The 21,985-nt window shown below is 43.4% G+C and overlaps 2 protein-coding genes across 2 annotated transcripts in view; one reads left to right on the forward strand and one right to left on the reverse strand.

The window, feature by feature from the left end:
* The window catches only part of TBC1D9 (TBC1 domain family member 9), a 37,710-nt gene extending 34,123 nt beyond the window's left edge, over positions 1–3,587 (reverse strand). The window contains exon 1 of the mRNA XM_072119480.1: positions 3,430–3,587. Within this exon, the coding sequence (XP_071975581.1) occupies positions 3,430–3,556 (127 nt within the window). The 5' untranslated portion in view covers positions 3,557–3,587. The remainder of the gene's footprint in view (positions 1–3,429) is intronic.
* The window catches only part of ZNF330 (zinc finger protein 330), a 255,252-nt gene that overhangs the window by 93,348 nt on the left and 139,919 nt on the right, over positions 1–21,985 (forward strand). The window lies entirely within an intron of this gene.

Genomic DNA, 21,985 nt, shown 5'->3' on the forward strand with positions numbered 1-21,985 from the left:
TTGAGCATCCTTGCAACGCCACAGCCTACCTGAGTATTGTTGCTGACCATGTCCATCCCTTTATGACCACAATGTACCCAACATCTGATGGCTACTTTCAGCAGGATAATGCACCATGTCATAAAGCTGGAATCATCTCAGACTGGTTTCTTGAACATGACATTGAGTTCACTGTACTCAAATGGCCTCCACAGTCACCAGATCTCAATCCAATAGAGCATCTTTGGGATGTGGTGGAACAGGAGATTCGCATCATGGATGTGCAGCCGACAAATCTGCGGCAACTGTGTGATGCCATCATGTCAATATGGACCAAAATCTCTGAGGAATGCTTCCAGCACCTTGTTGAATCTATGCCACGAAGAATTGAGGAAGTTCTGAAGGCAAAAGGGGGTCCAACCTGTTACTAGCATGGTGTACCTAATAAAGTGGCCGGTGAGTGTATATCATAGCAGTCTATAGTAGATTTGTATGGCCTTTCCCATGACCCACCCATTTGATGTGAGGACGGCATAGGGGTACAAAGCATGATAAATTTCCCCCAAAAATAGAAAGAATAATTAAATAATTGATAGATGGACCTTTCTGCATCTCTGACCCAGAGCCGGTTTTAAACAAAGTGGGGCCCTGGGCTAAACTAAAAGTGGAGCCCCAAAATAAAACAATTTTATGATCAGTCACAGTGAGTAACAGGCTCCATTAGTCCTGCACAATAATAACACTTTGTAGTTTACAAACTGTAGGATGGTAAGGCAATCTGTAATATGGGACTGTAGGAGAATTTCATAGGAGACGGACAGATGATAGATTTATAGATGCAGAAATATAAAGTAGATGATCTATAGATAGCTAGATAAATATGAGAGATAGATACAGTAGAAGAGAGATAGAAGAATGATTGATAGGCAAAAAGCTAGATAGATAAATTGTTAAATAGACAGATAGGAAATAGACAATATGTAGGAGATGGATAACTAGATGGCAAGATGATAGATACTGTATATAGACTGGAGATAGATAAACATCTTCACCCAGGCATTCAACCAAGGGGTTTTTAAAAGAAATACATCCTCTGACCACAAAAGTCCATATGCAGGGGCCCCTTTAGGACAGGGGGTCCTGGCCAAATGCCCAGTTAGCTGCCCCTGCTCTGACCAGCCCGCTTACACCATTATGTGATAGATGTACATAGATAACTCATCACCAGATTACTCATTTATGCTTTAGATTCTAGTTATTCAGCAAAGAAAAAAAGCCTTAACTATAAAAACTGCTCGGAATTCATGGCCTTCATCCCTTTATTATTGCAGAAACCTAAACACATCCATCATACTCCTCAGCATTTCACATAAACTGTACTGCATCAGAATTTGGAAATCCACAATATAGCAATGTATGTTTATAGCAATGTGGATTTCCATTACTAACTGCATTCCTCAAATTCATATATGATGTCAGAAAATATGAAAGAGGAAAAAACTCCATATTATGTACAGCATACAAAATGTTGCATTATCAAAGTACAGAACAATTTTCATATCAGCAATAATGTATGTGTACATGTTTTATGAGAAAGTATTTGTACAACTGAAATTTTGTAATATTTGATGAAAACCAAATTAAACCCCCTCTTGGTTAGGCCTCATGCTTATGTTGTCTTGTGACTTGTGCCAGCCATTGTTTCAGCAGCTAACACACAATCTCATGTACTTTTATTTGCTCATACACAGACCCGTTTCCTCTACCGTTCCCACAGGATGGTGCTGGAACCGTGCTATATTTTTCAGTGGAATGCAAGTATGTGGTGCAAGGGATTAATGAATTGGCGCATGTGCTAAAATGTTTACAACTGCCTAGAGCTTTTAGCTGCTCTCTTTTTGCAGCGAAAAATGGGTCAGAAGTCTCTGTAGAGACTAAATCGTATAACCAACACAGGGTGACGCCACACATGGAGTTTTGAAAACGTTTTTGGTCCGTTTTTAAGAAGTCCGTTAAAAAAATGTTTTTTTTTTAAAAACATCCGTTTTTGACAGGTTTTACCAATTATCTTAATTAAAACTGGTCAAAAACGCATGCGTTTTTGGACGAACTGCTTAAAAATGGACCAAAAAAGGATTTAAAACGCTATGTGTGGCATCACCCATAAGCTTTAAACTGGCTGCGTCCTTGAGGGCGCGTTCACATGTTGCGCTTTGGTTGCGTTTTCATTGCGGTTTAAAAACACATTACAACAGCTGAGATTAGGCGATTTGCCTAATTACATTACTGTTAACGTTTCCGTTTACAAAACGCATTGTAAATGTGATGTTAACACGCGTGTTAACAATGCATTAACACATGTGTTAACAAATATAAACAGTAACGTAATTAGGCAAATCACCTCTCCTCAGCTGTTGTAATGTGTTTCAAATACAATGAAAACGAAGGACAAAATGCAACGTGTGAACGAGCCCTAAGGAGTTAATAAGAATTCTGCCATACAATAGTGTTTGATTTAGTTTAAAAACGGAATCAAAACGCACAGGGGAGGCCACGGACGATTGTAAATGCATTTGAATCACCAACCGACGTCATGTATTGTCTAAATGCAAGATATCAGGGGCTGATTACTGATCACATGAATTCAAGCGCATATGCGATATGCCATGGTCCGTCACTGTGCGTTTTAATTTACTTTATTAAAAATGGAATTAAAACGCTATCATGTGACAGCACCCTTGCATTTTCCTTTCGTTTTGAAACACTGCTGAGGAGAGGTGATTTGCAAAATTACATTACGGCTAACATTTGTATTTACAAAAAAAAAAAAAAAAAAAACGCATTGTAAATGCGATGTTAACATAGCGTTAACAGTAATTCAATTAGGCAAATCACCTATCCTCAGCTGTTGTATACGCAATGAAAACACAACATGTGAACGTGTCTTTCAGGATGTCTCTTGCAACCCCAAGATCTGAAACAGTCGTGGTCATGAATATATATATGATACAGATACATTTTGGACTTGCAGATGTGATGATAAATTTGAGGGGCACCTTGGACAAAAACTGCAGAACTAACAGTCTACGGATGTGTTCTTACTTACAGAAGCCATTAACATCAGTGGACGTTTCAAAAATTATAAAGGAATTTATTATATAACTATATTTGTATTATCAAGTCACCATGTAATAAAAGTTATTACACAGTAAGATCAGATTGCATAATTCAGCTATACACAAAACAATACCTTAGCGATTGTTTAGAAGGATCTCATAAACAGATTTTTGTCATGTCTCACATACACAATAAAAGAACATGAATGAAACAGTTCTGAAGCACCGGTACTGGGCCAGGTCATTGTCCTGGAAGTAGGAGGCTACATCACCCACATAATGTGAATAGTGCTGCTTCACCGATCTCTTAGTGGTGGTGTTTAAGGTTTCCTACCAATGATGCCATCAATGCCATGTACGTCATCATGTCCTTTTCTTCTCTGCAGTAGAAAAAGGGGATTTGCCCTTTCTGTGTCCCACAACACATTGTGGAAGTAGACTCTATCCAGACACACAATCATTATACACCAGGACACAGCGCAGGACTCCCTCAAGCACTTAAATGTGAGAATAGAAAACACATGATGGAAATCACCCTGAGGAGGGCTGTCTGTTATCAGGCTACATTCTGAGACTGCGTTCACATGTTGCAGCTAAAACTGCATCTTTTGGACACCTTCCCAAACGGTGATTGGGTTGTGATTCCACTGCTTTTCAAAACACAATGCACAGACTCCTCCTGCGATCACCAAGTAAAATTGTGGGGGGGATTTACTAATTCTGGCACAAGCACAACTGTCGGCATCGGAGATCAGTCTCTGGAAAGCATAGATCGATGTTTTAGGGTGATGGCACATGTGGTGTTTTGAATGCGTTTTTGGGCCGTTTTTAAGAAGTCCGCATCCGAAAATGAGAAGTCCAAAAACGCATCCGTTTTTGACAGGTTTAACCAATTATCTTAATTCAAACTGGTCAAAAACGCTGACGGACTGCTTAAAAATGGGCCAAAAACGCATTAAAAACGCCACGTGTGCCATCACCCTTAAAGTGCCACACGGCTGTAAGCAAATAATGGGTAGATGGTAATAATCAGTCGTGCGCCATAAAAATGCCGACATCAATGAGATGTGCGCCAAAAGCTTGCATGGACTGCGCCTTAATTTTGCTCTCTGACCATTATTTGCCTGGTCTATTGTGTGCCTAAAAATGCAGACAAAATACAAATAAATGTGACGGATAATGTGGAAAAGTTAGACCGCGCCCACTTGCACCAAAAAAAGACGGAGGAGTCAGGATAGTCGGAAACATCTGTTCTTTCTGGGCGCGTTCACACGTTGCGTTTTGGTTGCGTTTTCATTGTGTTTGAAACGCATATACAACAGCTGATGAGAGGTAATTTGCCTAATTACATTACCGTTTACGTTTGTAAATGCAATGTTTGTAAATGCAATGTTAACGCATGCATTAACATCTCGTTTACGATGCGTTTTGTAAACGGAAATGTTAACAGTGATGTAATTAGGCAAATCACCTCTCCTCAGCTGTTGTATATGCGTTTCAAATGCAATGAAAACGCAGGTCAAAACGCAACGTGTGAACGCGCCCTCTGGCGCAAACTCATTATAAATGATATGCAACAATTCTGCGCCCCAAAAAAACGAAAGATCCTGGCATTTTTTAGGTGCAGATACGATAATACATGTCCCCCTATGTTTGCATCAAGTTTAGTAAATTCAACGTGGCAATGTGGCCTGAGCTTCCCAAATGTGATCGGAAAGAAGCAGCACATGATCTAAATAGTTTACATGGAAAACATAAGGGTGATGCCACACATGAGGGGACATTTACTATGGCGTTTCTGCCAGTTTTGTGGCGCTATGACCACATGTTCTGCTCTCTGACCCATTTATTAGCTGGCGGTGCCAGAAAAAATGACTTTTTCCACCTGCTCTGACTCTTCTCCAAAAAGGCTTTGGCTGAGTGGTAACTCAGACACAATAAATATGTGTCGCAGCCATTTTTGTCTGCTGTAAACTGGCGGAAAGAAGACCAAAAGAAATTTGGTCCAGAAGGGACACAAAACCGTACTATTGCAGTTACATTAGGATGTTTGCTGCCTCGGTACAGATTTTGGTCCCAGGGACAGAAAATGGCATCCAGAAATGTATGTGCACAGCTCCACAACATTAAGTGTGTATCTTCTTTCCAAGAGCAGGTCGGCAACAAAGCCAATGCAGACACCAACTATGTAAATGTCCCCCATGGTGCTTTGGTCTGTTTTTAAGCATGCGTTTGCAGTCCATTTAAAAACGCATGCATTTTTAAAACAGATCCGTTTTTGCAGTTTTTCCCAAATACCTTAATAGATAAACAGGTTGTAAACAGCCAAACGTATGGTAAACAGTCAAAAAACGGTCAAAAACGGATGCGTTTTTAAATGGACTGAAAACGCATGCTTAAAAAGGAACCAAAAATGCCATGTGTGGCATCACCCTCAGGGCGCATTCACACAATGCGTTGCGTTGTGCATTGCGTTTTTGACTCATTCCACTGGCTTCAGTCCTGATTACATGCTGAGGTTACATTGCGTTTTAGCAGATGCAGAGGAAACGCAATGTAACCTTAGCATGTAATCAAGGCTGAAGCCAGTGGAATGCGTCAAAAATGCAACGCACAACACGCATCGCATCGTGTGAATGCACCCTCATGCTTGCGTTTTTAACACGTGTAAACATGACGTTATCTGTTGCGTTTTGTTGTGTACGCAAATGTTAACTGCTATTTCTTCTGTTCTGTGTATTATATCAATCTGGGTTTGGGATTTTTGAATAACCAACAAGAAAATAACTGAAAAAATGTGTGAACTAGTCTTTACCTAGAGAACCGCAGGACGCAAAGTGACTGCCCTGAACTGTTAAAATCAGTATGGTAAAGATTAAATTGTTCATGAATATTTGCTATGCTTTTGGCTGTTTTTCATAAAATGGAATAAGAATTTTATAACTTCCATACACTGTTCTATGACGCTAACATGCAATGCACACATATAGATCAGCTGATTTCTGACGTGTACATTGATATGTAAAATTCTGGGGGGGCGGAGCTTAGCCTTTGCATGGCCAAGGTTATTTTATCAGTGAAGATTTAGCTACAGTTTTGTTCTCAAAACTAGAAGTGGGTTCATCATAGATCATGTATATCTTTCATTTCTTGTGAACATAATCATTGTTTTGGCTCAAAACTCAGCTGAACTCAGTTTTTTTGGAAACAGTGCAGTGCAAGAAATTGAGATTACAATAGCACCTATGCCACCTGCACACCTTGTGGAGGGTGGTATAGAGGGGTGTGGTTGCTGGTGGAGTGGGCAGGTGCTACGCTCATGCCCAGTGTTTGCATTCTTTTGACAAAACGGTGAACTTTTGTTAGCTGGTTTTCAGACCTGGCGTAGTCTTGCCCTGTGGCTGTGGCACCAACCGAATACATAGAGAGGCTTCTTGATATATTCGGCACATCAAGGGGTAAGTGGCCGCAATAAATCTCCCCCGATATGTCATAAAATAATAATATGGTATGATAATTCCCCTCCCCATGCGTGCCTACAACTTCAAAGAAGAACTGTCATTGTTGCTTCTGGTTACCAGTGACCAGGGCAGATGTATCAAGCACTGGCGCTCCGTACCAGATACAGGTAGTTCTCCGGGGGCCATCCTCACATTATGGCCCAGCACTGCCCCTTCCCTGCCCAACCAATGTAGGCCAATTTGAGAACAAAACTGGCACACGTGGCATTTTGAACCCGTTTTTGGGCGTTTTTTAAAAATGCATCCGTTTTAATTAAGATAATTGGTAAAACTGGTCAAAAACGGACGCGTTTTCAAAGAACGCATGCATTTTTTTAACGGACTGCTTAAAAATGGCCCAAAAACAGGTTCAAAACGCCCCGTGTGCCGCAGACCGTAGAGGGTGGAATCATCACAATTACTGACTCTTCTCCGGAATTGCTACGAAATGGAGGCTTGTAGGCCGGTATTTAGATAAATCTCCGAAAGTTTTTATTTTCTTATGATGTTCTCTGAGCAGCCTCTTTTTGCACTAGTTTTACATATCACCATTGATCGTTTCATATAATCTGCATACAGGCAACAATCGTTGAATATTCTGCAAAGTGTGTATTCTCTGCAATGTTATTTTTATTGTTTGCCTCGCGTTTCACTGCTTGGAGGCTGCCACTGTGTCGTCCTGTAGTCATGGAGATGGAAGGTGGCAGCTCCTGTTTACATGGAGCATCAGGATTATTTCTGGAGCCTGTCCAAACGCATAGAAAGCTTGTATTTCATGTCTTGCAATATCATTTCAGACATGTGCAGAGTGGGCTGCAGGAGCTGCTGCCATGTTCTCTGTAAGGGAGAGCAAACTGTATTGAATCTGCTTATTTGATTTCACAGATACTTTATATGTATCTTGTATCAAAGACATCAGATAAGCATTGTCTATATTTATGCAAATGATTGTCAGGTACTGTCTATACAATGATCTTCCAGTGAAAGAACAAGGTGATACTTGGCTTTCAATCTATAGATGCAGCCTAGGGGACAGCTATAATGTCATCTATGTATAGATGTCACTCTTTCCTTGTATTTTCCTCAAGTCTTGCCATCTCATCATTGGTTTATGTGCTGAAAATGTTTTTCTGGTTTCCTAAAAGTTATTAAACAAAATATCACATTCAGAACCATCTCATTAGTCCATTTTTGCCATCATCTTGGAGGGACACCCAAAAGCTACATTTACACCACATTTTCTTCACTACACTAAGCGGACACTGAATGTATCCATGGACCATACTGGCAGACGCAGGCACCCAGTATACGTCAAAACCAGGAAATACAGGGTGGATGCATAAAGCTACATAATTCCTTTCCGCTTCCTCCTCCTAGTGAGTAACATATACACTCAGTGGAGGCCATAATAGCCTATGGGGGTAGGGGAGGCAGATGCAACAGTTTTGTATCTGTCCCCCAGCCTCTGTTGAGTGTGAAAGGACCCCAGTGAAGTAGCTGGGGCCACACCCTGAGTATCGACAGCAGACAGTCACGTGCTGCTGCTGCCTTTGTGAGAAAACAACCTAAAAAAAACCCAGTAAAGGTATGAACCAGGATTTAGCCACTGGCCACCAATCCTGGGAACCCACCCTGTGCTGATCCTACATTATGATATTTTCATAAGGTTCACCCCGGAAGACCAGAAAACAAAACAGTTTACTGCAGTATATATATACCATATATACCCGAGTATAAGCCTAGTTTATCAGCACAAAAAATGTGCTGAAAAACCAAACTCGGCTTATACTCGAGTAAAAAATATATCAAAACTCACTTTTCTGGCTTCCCCCACTGCTGGCTATATACTGGGGCAGGGGGCTGGCTATATACTGGGGGATATGGGCTGGCAGGCTATATTCTGGGGGGCAGGTGCTGGCTATATACTATGGGGCAGGGTCCGGCAGGCTATATACTGGGGAATTAGGCTATATACTGGGGAATTATTTTAATGGAATCAGGGTAATGTAATATGCATTTTCAAATGAAGTAAAATACACTTTTTTTAAAAATTCAAATTAGCTGCTTACTGAAGTCTTAATCTTAGTTGTGTGGATACAGATGTGGTGGCATTTCATATTAAAGCTTTATTCTAAATTTTTAATGGTTAATAGACATAACAATTAGCATCAACAAACTAGGGCAAAAAATGGGAAGGAAAAGGGTTCTACCAAGAGCAGCACTTATCAAGACCTGATACCTTGCCAGTATCTAATTGGTGTCAGCCCGGAAAGGTTTCAGGGTATAGGGCAGTGATGGCGAACCTATGACACGCGTGTCAGCACTGACACGCGTAGACATTTTTAGTGACACGCGGCCGCCCAGCGCCCGCGGTCCGCCCCCCTCCCTGTGTAATGTGCTGCCCCTGTGTAATGTGCTGCCCCTGTGTAATGTGCTGCCCCTGTCTTAATGTCCCACTCCCGTCCCTGTGTTTCTGCCCCCTGCTTACCTGTCCGGCGCCGCGTTGGTCCGCCCACCGTCTGCAACTCCTCCGGCTCCTCCAGGCTGCAGTGCGCGCTGCTCGTCACGTGACTGAGGTGACCTGACGTCAGTTCACGTGTGTCACGTGACCCGAGGCGCGCACTGCAGCCTGGAGGAGCCGGGCCGCCATTATCGTCAGGCCTGCCAGTAAAGCTACAGGGAAGAAGACATCACTGGGTAAGTATATAAGTTTATTATTATATTATATTTAAAGGGAGGCGGATAGGGGTATTTTATTTGTAAAAGAAGGTGGCTAGGGGTATTTTAGTAGTAAAGGGAGGCCGCTAGGGGTTTTTTAGTAGTAAAGGGAGGCCGCTAAGGGTATTTTAGTAGTAAAGGGAGGGCGCTAGGGGTATTTTAGTAGCAAAGGGAGGCCGCTAGGGGTATTTTAGAAGTAAAGGGAGACTGCTAGGGGTATTTTGTAGTAAAGGGAGGCCGCTAGGGGTATTTTAGTAGTAAAGGGAGACCGCTAGGGGTATTTTAGTAGTAAAGGGAGGCCGCTAGGGGTATTTTAGTAGTAAAGGGAGGCTGCTGCTGAACATGTTATTAATAAGGGGAGGCCGCTGCTGGACATGTTATTAATAAGGGAAGGCCGCTGCTGGACATGTTCTTAATAAGGGGAGGCCGCTGCTGGACATGTTATTAATAAGGGGAGGCCGCTGCTGGACATGTTACAAAATTAGTTTTTTGTCTAAAGGTGACACAGCACCCGAGTTATGCTTGGTTTTTTGGCGAATTTTGACACACCAAGCTCAAAAGGTTGCCCATCACTGGTATAGGGAATAGACACAGCACAACACATAAGAAAGATGAAGGACAGATGTGATTACAAAGGAAATGTACAGAATGTGGAGGTGGAGGCTATACTGCACAGCAGAAGCCTATGGATCATTCAACTGAACCGGTGTAGAGTATACCCCCAGATCAGACTATACCGGGGGTTTAAGTGGCCCAGTCCATATTATACCCTGGGTGTACTTTGGCCTATCTTAGATTATACCCTGGGTGTACTTTGGCCTAGCCCATATTATACCCTGGGTGTACTTTGGCCTAGCTCAGATTATACCCTGGGTGTACTTTGGCCCAGCTCAGATTATACCCTTGGTGTACTTTGGCCTAGCTCAGGTTATACCCTGGGTGTACTTTGGCCCAGCTCAGATTATACCCTGGGTGTACTTTGCCCTTGCTCAGATTAAACCCTGGGGTATAGGTTGGCTTAGTATACCCCCATCAGTAAGAGTGTGATATACAGAAGAATGAATTAATTTTTCTATTTTTTACTGGGGATTCAGCTCTGGTAAGTTAAATGAGAAACCTAAGTGTTTCCAAACACATTACCATCACTTCAGGCCTCATTTCCACATTGAGGTTTTGTGGGAGGTGTGGATCCTAATGGGTGAGAACTAGAGATGAGCAAACATACTCGTTCAAGCATTAGCGTATTCGAAACTGCTCTTGCTTGGACGAATATTTCGCCAGGTCAAGAAAATGGCATCTCCCGCCGTTTTGATTTTTGGCGGCCAGAAACTGGGCCAATCACAAGCCAGGAGACTCTGCACTCCACCCAGCATCACATGGTACACTTACACGTCAATAGCAGTGGTTGGCTGGCCTGATCAGGTGACCCTGGAATAGACTAGTCCCTGCCCGCGCTGCTCGCATCATTCTCTGTCTGGATGCCGTTAGGGAGAGAGCTGCTGCTGCAGGGATAGCGTTAGGGTGTTATATTAGCTTACTGTTAGGCAGGAGTGATTCTACAAGAACCCAACAGCCCTTGTTAGGGCTAGAATATTTTTTTTTCTTTGCTTGTGGCTGGGCTTGCTGGCACTAGTAGTGCAGCTAGTACCATATTGTGACGAATTTGCATGGAGACTTCGCGAACGTTCTATTTAGCTCTTAGTGACACACATATCCATCTGAAACACCTAAGTGGAACAATTTATTAGGGGATTGATTGAATTAGGCACAGTCTGTCTATTTTTTTTTTTTTTTTTCAAAAACTGAAAGTCATCATAGGCACAGCACAAAATCCAGTTGTGTGCTGTCAGTGTAGGTTAGAAATTAGCCATAGCAATCATCATCATCTTCTGTGGTTGCTGTGTGATTTCTTCTGATCGTTTTGTTAAAAAAAAAAAAAAACACAAAAAAACACCAAAAATAAAAAAACACAAAAAAAAACACACAAAAAATTGGGGCTTGGGGTAGAGGACAAGGGCGTGGGCGTCCAACTACTGCAGGGGTCAGAGGCCGTGGTCCTGGGCAGGGTGAGACACCACAAGCTGATGAGGGAGCAGGGGAACGCCGCAGAGCTACACTCCCTAGGTTCATGTCTCAAGTTACTGGGACTCGTGGTAGAGCACTGTTGAGGCCAGAACAGTGCGAACAGGTGATGTCGTGGATTGCGGACAATGCTTCTAGCCATTTGTCCACCAGTCAGTCTTCCACGCAGTCCACCCATGTCACCGAAATCAGCACTCCTCCAGCTCCTCCACCTCAGCCTCCTTCCCCCCAGTCTGCCCCCTCCCAGGAAACCGGTATACTCTGAGGAACTGTTTTCTGGACCCTTCCCAGAGTCACAAACCACTTGTCCGGTTGCTGCTAAGCTCTTTTCCAATGCCCAGGTTTTCCACCAGTCGCAGTCTGTGGGTGATGATGACATTGTTGACGTAGTGGAAGAAATGTGTAAAGAGATGTGGGACGATGAGGATACACGGTTGTCAGACAGTGGTGGAGTTGTTGTCAGGGCAGGAAGTCTGAGGGGGGAGCAGACTGAGGGATCAGAGGATGATGAGGTGACAGACCGAAGCTAGGTTGATAGGCCGGGTGAACACAGTGCTTCTGAGACGGAGGCGAGTCCTATAGCAGAACAGGTTGGAAGAGGCAGTGGTGGGGCCAGACGGAGAGGAAGGGCCAGAGCTGGTGCATCAGCGCCAAATGTTTCACATAGTGAAGCTCCCGTGGCGAGGGCTAAATTTTCGGAAGTCTGGAGGTTCTTTAAAGAAACACCGGATGACCGACAGACTGTGGTGTGCAACCTGTGCCACACCAGGATCAGCAGGGGTTCCACCACTACCAGCTTAACCACCACCAGTATACGCAGGCATATGAATGCTAAACACCCCACTCAATGGAACCAAGGCCGTTCACCTCCGGCCGGGCACACCACTGCTCCTTCCCCTGTGTCACCTGCTGCCTCTGCTAGTCAGCCCCCTGCCCAGGACCCCGGCCCAAACACCTCCCGTCCGAAAACCACACCTTCGCCTCCACGGCATCCACCAATGTCTCCATGCGCACCGTTCAGCTGTCTATACCCCAGACGCTGGAGCGCAAGAGGAAATACAGTGCAACCCACCCACACGCCCAAGCCCTCAACGTCCACATCTCCAAAATACTCAGCCTGGAGATGCTACCGTATAGGCTGGTAGAGACCGAGGCCTTTCGCAACCTCATGGCAGCAGCCGCCCCTCGGTATTCGGTCCCCAGCCATCACTATTTTTCACGATGTGCCGTCCCAGCCCTGCACCAGCACATGTCAGACAACATCATCCGTGCCCTGACCAACGCCGTTTCTAACAAGGTCCACCTGACCGTGGACACGTGGATGAGTGCTGCCGGGCAGGGCCACTATATTGCAATCATAGCAGCGCAATATGGATGCCCCATACTGTCGCTCTTAATCATGGAAGTCGTCTCCATGGCTGCCTCCACATGTCATCAAACGAGCTGTGTCAGGCTCATTTTTCGGTTGTTTCACCAGATACGTTATGGAACTTGGTCACTATGTCGTCACCATGCTGTGTTATCGACTTAATATACCGTCAACCTTTTGTTCACATAGGAAATCATTTCAGCGTTTCTTCCTCACCTCCTTTGGTTCCTCTCTGCCGCCTTAACCAGGCAAAATACTGATACATACAGTGCTACAAGTTATCCTCGCCAAAAGGAATTTTTAAAATTGGTTTGAAGCCTGAGTCCATTTGGGGTATGTCGCCATGCCACTCTCTAGCCTGCCGCTGCTGCCGCTGCCTCTGCATGCCATCCCCTATAGTGTCAGGGTCAACTATTTGGATGTTTTAGATGCTATCTAGCCTCATTCGGTTACTCTGTCATGGCCATGCTGTTGCCCATAATTTTGGCATAATGGTGCGATTAAGCAGCCTCAGAGGCATCCATGCATGCTGCCCCTGCTGTTTCCTGTCCATTTCCGTGGTGTATTTCATAATTTTATGAGGTTTCCAGGTGTTTGGCCAAGCTTCCCTATGTAGAGCCTATGTCCCCTTGAAAAATGCTTGAGTCTCCCATTGGGGGTCATTTACTAAGGGCCCGATTCGCGTTTTCCCGACGTGTTACCCGAATATTTCCGATTTGCGCCGCTTGTACATGAATTGCCCCGGGTTTTTGGCGCACGCGATCGGATTGTGGCGCATCGGGGCCGGCATGCGCGCGACAGAAATCGGGGGGGCGTGGCCGAACGAAAACCCGACGTATTCGGAAAAACCGCCGCATTTAAAAAACGAAAATGTGTCGCTTGGGGAGCGCTCACCTTCACCTTCTATGGGATGGTGCATTCCGGGGCGTTAAGATTATTTTCGGCGCTGCAGCGCCACCTGGTGGACGGCGGAGGAACTACCATCTTAAATCCCAGCCGGACCCGAATCCTGTGCAGAGAACGCGCCGCTGGATCGCGAATGGGCCGGGTAAGTAAATGTGCCCCATTGACTTCAATGGGGTTGGTTATTCGAGACGAGCACTCAAGCATCGGGAAAAGTTTGTCTCGAATAACGAGCACCCGAGCATTTTAGTGCTCGCTCATCTCTATTGAGAACATATACTGGAGATGCAGCTCCTCCTCTTATTTTGGCTTCACTCCTGGTTTGGACATCAAAAACCCCATCCATATCTTTCCATTGACATTGCCATATATAGACATTTCTTCATATACATTTTATTAAAAAAATGTCCCTGTGTGAAGATAATTTCTCATAAATGTCACCATTTTGATTTTGGACATGTATTGCTAACATAATATTCACCTTGTGTTTAATCCAATATTGTTTAAATCGGTGCAATGTAAAGACAACGTATGAGCTTAGTATAACATACCATTCACATTGCGTTACATAACGTTAAATTAAGTTTCATAAATGCTGTGTAATTATCGTTTTGATGTAAACTCAGTGCAAACATCACGGTCACATTGCGTTTACATAAATGCGTTGTAAACATGTTCAAGTTTCATTTACATGGTTTACATAATGAATTCTTAACATAGTGTAAATAAAACGTGTGGGAATGTATGCTGATATTGCGTTCGATAGCATTTATGTAAATGTGGTATAAACATCGTGTTCAAGTGGTTTTTAGATAAACATGGTTTAAATCAACACAATGTTAATGAAAAGTGTGTGAATGCAGACTAATATTGCGTTCATGCAGCACTTGTGTAAATGCGGTATAAACATTGTGTTCTCATTTTCAGCATAAACGTGGTTTACATCAACATGCTGTTTAATGCAACCTAACATTGAACTCACATTGCTAGTAAATACGATTTTAATATCTTTTCACATGACCAGGGGGAGTTTCTGTTGGGGTGGAGTATGGAAAGGGGTGAGTACTCCTCAACCCTTCCACATGCATAATGCTAGCCAATGGCGCTCGTGAGCAGTTTGTGTGGCCAGTTTGCTTTTGCCCAAAAAGGTTGTGTAAATGAGTTGAGAAAACCAGGGAAGTGATTACATTATGTTAGCCCACACAACGGCTGAGAGATAATATAGTTGAGCACATTGGGCTGAGGGTTAGTTGATGGCCACGGCCTCCAATTTTTGCATGTTAACCTTAAAGTTCGAAAGCATTCCAAATGTATCCAAGCTCACTAATAAGGCTTGGAATCAAGATCAATGGGGTAGATTAAAAGTCATCTCACAATTAGTCCAGTAATGTCAGATTTGGTCCTAGTTCTGCGGAGGAATGGTTTAATCGTCAGAGTAAAAATAATAGATAATGGGTAACCTTTTTGGATATCGTTTTGGTTGGAATATTCCCTGTTGACCCTAACTGCCACCGTGGGCTATTAGTATACGGCACCAATCCAGGCCAGCATGCCTGCCTCCAAGCCCAGAAGTCTCAAAGTACCCATAAAGAAGGGCCATCCCACCCAGTCAAGCGTTTTTTCAGCGTCAGTGGGAGGAATAATTATGGGGGTTGCTTTGGTGTTGGCAAGATGGACCATGTTCATCGCCCTGGTGCAAAGCAATACAAGCAAATCAAAGGGCTGACTTCTCCAATCCCTACCTTGGTAGAAGAAGGGTTTTATGCTGATGGGCTAGCTGTTCCTCACTTTCTCAGAAGCCTGGTGCCCTGTCACCGGCTAGGAGCTCAGGGTCCATGGCAGAGTACACCCATCGTAGCTTCTTCTTTTGGTTGCTCAGGTGGACTGGCAATCTTCTCCTCTAAGCTGTGTTCCCTAACTACAAGGCACTAGGGACTCGGACTGTTTTCCTTATATAACTTCTACCAGGGGATGAGTGGTTACATTTCAGCACAAAAACAATGACAAAGTGTTCTCCCATAGACTTATATTGAGTCCCCATAATATTCTATTACAGCAAATTCCTAGTGTAAACAACCCTTCATACAGCACATGTCATTCTAAAGGTAAGGTTGTCTGCTTTTGTTTGTAAACAAGTCCAAGTATTGCCTCAGGGTGCCACACTAGGGGGCCTACAGGCTGCTTCTGCTTCTTGTGGTTATTGATGGTGGCAGCCCAGTGGGTGTCCCCTACACAGCTGTGAGGCTTTAGAACTGTGTGGTTTTGAAAGTCCGGGTCGGCAGAGGGGGTAGCTGGTAGCTGGACGTGTAGTGGCACTTGGTTGGGTCTGCACGGTCGCTTGTTGTGGCACATTAGTACCTCGTGCATAGGCAGGCAGTCATATTGGCTTTGGCACAGTCAGGTGCAAAGAAATCTATTTAGGGTTGCTCATGAGGTGTCAACTTGGCTCGGGGTGCCGTTTCAAGTCTTCCTATTGGTCGTATCTCTAGGGTGAGTTGTGCCAGAATGTTGTTGTAATCAAGCTGGGAAGCTGGAGCACCAGAGGAAAGTGTCTACTCTCCCTGCATGGCCCCTCATCTCCCCCTCATATAATGGCCTCATTTGTGTGTCTGTGACGTCCTTGACTAGGGCCTTTAGACAAGGGTATCAATCAAGGGTAAATAATTTGGTCAGGAATGACACCCTTACAAGGGCCCCACATGGATTAAGTACACTATATTACTAATTCATTGCAATATACTCAAGATAATGCATTTGCAAGAAATCTGATTGAGTTGTCTTCTGGATAAGGTTGATTGATATTTTCTGCTATTTTATGTACTGCTGTAAGAACAGTAACTGTTGCTTTTTATTTGCTTAAAGTTCTTCAATTAAACAATATTTAGATAAAGTGTGGTGTCCCCCACTTCCTTAGGAGGGGACAATGGCATTATTGACATCTAGGCCCTCTCCTGAGGTAACTATCCGCTTTTTTGTGAGCCTGGTGGCCTTGTCCGGTAATGTTCTGTATTTTGCCAAAGTTTTGGCCATTGGTGCGCTGTCACTGGGGTAAGACATCTGGCAGCACCTAGTCACAGTTGTAGATTGATGGAGTTCAGGAGTGAAATGGGGGTTTATATGTTTATGTCTGACATGGTTCCTGGCTCAGTCCCCTGTGCAAAGACTTTGGGGCTGCCCCCCACCCCCCGCCCTACATTTTGGTTTGTATTATTGTATTTTAAATTGTATACTTGGTCACAGCCTTATTGGAGGGGGTTAGTGGCTCATTTTATGGTAAGCTGGAAATTATATCTGAGATTTTATAAAGTTTTCAGATTTATTGTTATTTCTGTGACCTTAACAAAGGCTGTGCCACAAAAAATGAAAAAGAATCTTCACCACAAAGGAGTTTGTGTCATAATTTAATATGGTATGTTATATAATATAATACAATGCAATAGTATACACTTAACTTCTGTGGGAGAAAAGGTCGGCCCATGACCGATATATCATGGGCATTTCCCTAGTGTTACTGGTGAGGTTAACGCATATCACGTTGGACTTCACAGACAATGGGGCAGGTAAGTCTCTATGACTCCACATTTACTTACTGCTAGATGGTTTACTGCAAGAGCTGACCACTAGATTTTTATGCTGGTACAACCCTGGCTTCCATTATTTAGCCACAAAGTCACTTTTCTCTCTTTTCCTAGAATGTTGGTCACAATGTCAGGATGAATGCACTATATATAATACTTTATAACGTCACAATTTGAATGCTAAATTAACCTTATATTGAAATATTAGCACATGTGTCACCACCAGCAACAATAAACCCAGAAGAAAGTTAAAACCAAAGATTATTTTTGCTCTTTCCACTGTAATGGCTTTATGCCCTTTTTACTGTGTAAGCAATGTCATTTTGTGGTTATTTACCACATGCTTCGAGCAGCACAATAACATAAAGAAAGCATAACTAATATTAGAACGTCAGTAAAAGAACCTTCCAAAAGTTTTCACTTTGAGGTACATTTACCTCAAAAATATTTTTACAGAATATATGTCTTCCTGTTTTGTAAGAGAGAGGAGTGCATGCACTGATCACTTGTAATGAACAATGCTGGGTGTAGGAAGTGGAAAGTGGAACAACCAACCACCTAAACAAATGTATCTGTTATTATAACAGAAAATGTGACAATGAACAAATGAAAAAGCAGTTTTCATGGAAATTAAATATCTATATTTGTGTAACAAAACCTATTCCATTTTCAGACTTATAAAACCTCGAATTGATCTTCTGTTACACTGTATATATTAATACAAAAGGCCATATATACATGTAGTAGTGGTGCAGGACAAAGCTACTTCACTGCCTACAACAACAAATCCATCTATAAGGGGTTCTCAAGTCTATGTGTTTTTTTTTCTTTCTCATGTGTATGTGTATAATAATGTAAGCCTAAAGGGGTATTCCAGGCATAAGCATAATTCATATTCAAATGGGTCATTAAAATATAAACTAATATGTAATAAGTTGTTGTTTAAAATGTTGCTTCCCTTGTCCATATCACATGTCCTGCACAGCAGGTCGTGTTTTCATCACTATGTTAAGCCACTTTCATATTGACATATGCTTGCCTGTCTGTAGCCTGGAGAGGCGCTGCTCTCCCTCTCCATAGGGCTAAGTGTGAGATGCCCAGACTTGTATGGGGGAGATTAGAGCCTAATCTATCTTCGCCTGCCCCCTTTCCTGGTACAGCATGGTTGTAAATGCGTCCATCAAAATGGATGGACATATTGCCCATTGAAAGGCCCATTGAGAACGTATGGGTTCAAGTCCCAGGGTCAACATCTGCAAAGAGTTTGTATGTTTTCTCTGTGTTTTCATGGGTTTCCTCCCACACTCCAAAACATACTTGTAGGCTGTTTAGATTGTGATAGTTCTGTGCAGAGCTGCGTAATCTGTAGGCGCTATATAAATAAAGGAATTATTATTATTATGAAACCGGCACTGCATATACTACAGGGTTAATACGGCCGTTTTCATCGGCTTTGGGCTGTAGTCGTTTTGCTGTAGTGAATCCAGTATGGCCAGCGTTGTGGTGAGATGACATCTCAGTGAGGTATTGTACAGTGATGGCAGTTACACATTACTATGGTAACAGCAGGGCAGTCTGTTACATCATCACTGGTAGCAGAGAATAAGAGGCAGGAGGACTGAAGGATCATGGGACATGTAGTTGTAGATGGCGGCCATAATGATTCCTTTATTTTTATAACACTTACAGATTATGCAGCTCTACACAAAGCTTGCCAAATCAGTCCCTGTCGCCATGGGGCTTGTAATCTAATCAACCTACCATTATGTTTTGGAGTGTGGGAGGAAACCGGAGGACACGCACGCAAAATGGAGAGATCATACAAACTCATTGCATAGGTTGATCTGGATGGGGCTTGAACCCAGGACCCCAGCGCTGCAAGGCTGTAGTGCTAACTTCTGAGCCACCATCCTGCCCAATCTTGGATTTAACTCCGTCTACTTTAGCTAGCCCGTAAAATGGTGTGAATCATATAAAGCAAACTAGTTAAGCTCTGTTTTGTGAGAGTTCTGTTGTATTCATTTATTTTTAGCATTATGGGATTTGTATCAGATGTTCATATTCCCGGAATACTCCTTTAAATATAGACAAATCGAGTGATTTAATAGATTCCTTTTCATTGCCTGTATGTTGTTTTTTTCACCTTTTATCCTTTGTGATGCAGCTGTGCTCAAAAAAGATGGAGGCATTGGGGGTCATTTACTAAGGGCCCGATTCGCGTTTTCCCGACGTGTTACCCGAATATTTCCGATTTGCGCCGCTTGAACATGAATTGCCCAGGGTTTTTGGCGCACGCGATCGGATTGTGGCGCATCGGGGCCGGCATGCGCGCGACAGAAATCGGGGGGGGGCGTGGCCGAACGAAAACCCGACGTATTCGGAAAAACCGCCGCATTTAAAAACCGCAAATGTGTCGCTTGGGGAGCGCTCACCTTCACCTTCTATGGGATGGTGCATTCCGGGGCGTTAAGATTATTTTCGGCGCTGCAGCGCCACCTGGTGGACGGCGGAGGAACTACCATCTTAAATCCCAGCCGGACCCGAATCCTGTGCAGAGAACGCGCCGCTGGATCGCGAATGGGCCGGGTAAGTAAATGTGCCCCATTGTGTCTCCTTGGGACTTCAAATTCCATCATGCATTGCTGTTTCCCAGCAGCTCCTGCTCATCTACGCCCTAATTATCAATGAACCGGCCCACAGATTCAGCTAACAACAAGAGCAGCAGTGGTACCAAGCCATGGCCCGGCTTTTGTGTTTGACGCTGTGGAGCTGAGATATTCTCTCTCTCTGCTCCCCGCAGCGTCCCCTCCCCTTGCATCATCTCACTGATACACAGACACTCATTTCCTGCCAGCATTTACACAGCGTGAGGAGAACTACAAGCTACAGGTAGATAAGTTCTTTATCCGGGGAGGCAGGCAGAGCATATCTGATAGTGTGTGTATGTGTAGCTCACATGTAGCAAGAGATGAAGAATGTCATTTTGTGTAATATGCATCTCATGGACCTCATCATCACTCATCTCTAATCTGTCAGATACTAGTGAATGTTCAGAAGCTAAATAGAAGTGTATATAAATCTGTACCCTGATTATCTAACCACATTGTCTGCACACATCACTAGATAGATCACAATTACACAATTACATTTACTAAGGGCCCCGAATCCCGTTTTTACGGCGGGTTACCCGAATATTTCCGATTTGCACCGATTTTCCCTGAATTGCCCTGGGTTTTTGGCGCACGCGATCGGATTGTGGCGCATCGGTGCTGGCGTGCACGCAACAGAAATCAGGAAGCGTGGCCGAACGAAAACCCGATGGATTCTGAGAAACCGCCGCATTTTTAAAAAAAAATTGTCGCTGGACACGCGCTTACCTGCACCCAGCAACGGATCGTGAACTCCGGCGGACCTCGGCGGACTACAGCGCAGCAGCGACACCTCGTCGACGTTGGAGGAACTGCCTTAGTGAATCGCCGGACGACCCGAATCCACCGCAGAGAACGCACCGCTGGATCACGAATGGACCGGGTATGTAAATATGCCCCACTGTGTCTGCTTAGAGAGTCCTCGCCCACACCCTGGAATTTTACACTGGTCATCAATGAGTGATGGGTGCTAAAACAGAAATAAAACTGAGTAAAATTGTAAAGGGTTTAAAATGATCTTTATTTTGTTAACATTGTTAGGGAACTGAAATTTGAGAATTTTCTTTCATGGGCAAACCCCTTTAAGACAATGGGATAGAAGAGACCTTTGCCAACTTTTTCCTTATTCCTTCCCAGAAAGTCCACAGCCAGGTGCGATCCCAGTAGATGAGTAGTAGGGTACCCGGGGCAGGGTTGTGTCTCCAGCTTATTTGAGAGATCATGGGGAACATTCTGTGTAACCTAGAAGGCATCTGGTTAATAATTTGTATCCAACTTCCTGGAACTTCTTGACCACAGAGGATTTATGTACAAACTTAAATAGTCTAGATTCTAGAACATTTCATTTCCAGGCTTGGTCGAATGCAGGATCTGTCGGGAGGGAGGACAGGAAGTGAAAGAGTTACCTGAATCTCCCAGTGCCCGATGGGGGGAAGATCACCTGTGAGTTTTATCAGTAATATAAAAAACACTGCATTAATCACTACTGTGTTTTTCAGAAAGGAGATGTTAGAATACACGCATACAGTAAGTGTAAGGCTTTTTTTAAAAGAAAGAGGAAATGGAGATTTATTTTAAGAACGAGGAACAGCACCTTTAAATAGGCATTCAGGGAAAATCTGTATCATTTAAAAGAATAGATAATGTTCTTAAAATATCTGTGAGAAAAAACTGTTCTAGTTTCTCATGGCAATTAATAAGAGCTTGCTATTCATTTTCTCACAGTAGTTTATAAAATGGTATAAGAAAAACGTGCCTACATCTGTTTTTTTGGGAGATGCATGGTTTCTTTAATTGAAAATGTCAAATATCATGATCTTGGCAGCTTAATAAAGTAAACAAAAGCATGCACCTCTATTACTTCGTCTCCCACATTGTCCTCACAGGACTCCAGAGTTTGCATTCCCCTAGAATATGCCAAAACAGAAACCTCCCATTTGTGATGATAACTTTGTATCCATAGGCCCAAGCTGATTTATATTTGGAGATATCAACCCTGATAAATCCATTTGCACCCTTTATTGTAGATGCTTTCAGGATAAAATGTGGGCAGGGCAATCTTGCAAAACTGGTCAAATGCTTAAAGGAAATC

Source organism: Engystomops pustulosus, chromosome 1, assembly GCF_040894005.1.
Source record: "Engystomops pustulosus chromosome 1, aEngPut4.maternal, whole genome shotgun sequence".
NCBI classification, from domain to species: Eukaryota; Metazoa; Chordata; class Amphibia; order Anura; family Leptodactylidae; genus Engystomops; species Engystomops pustulosus.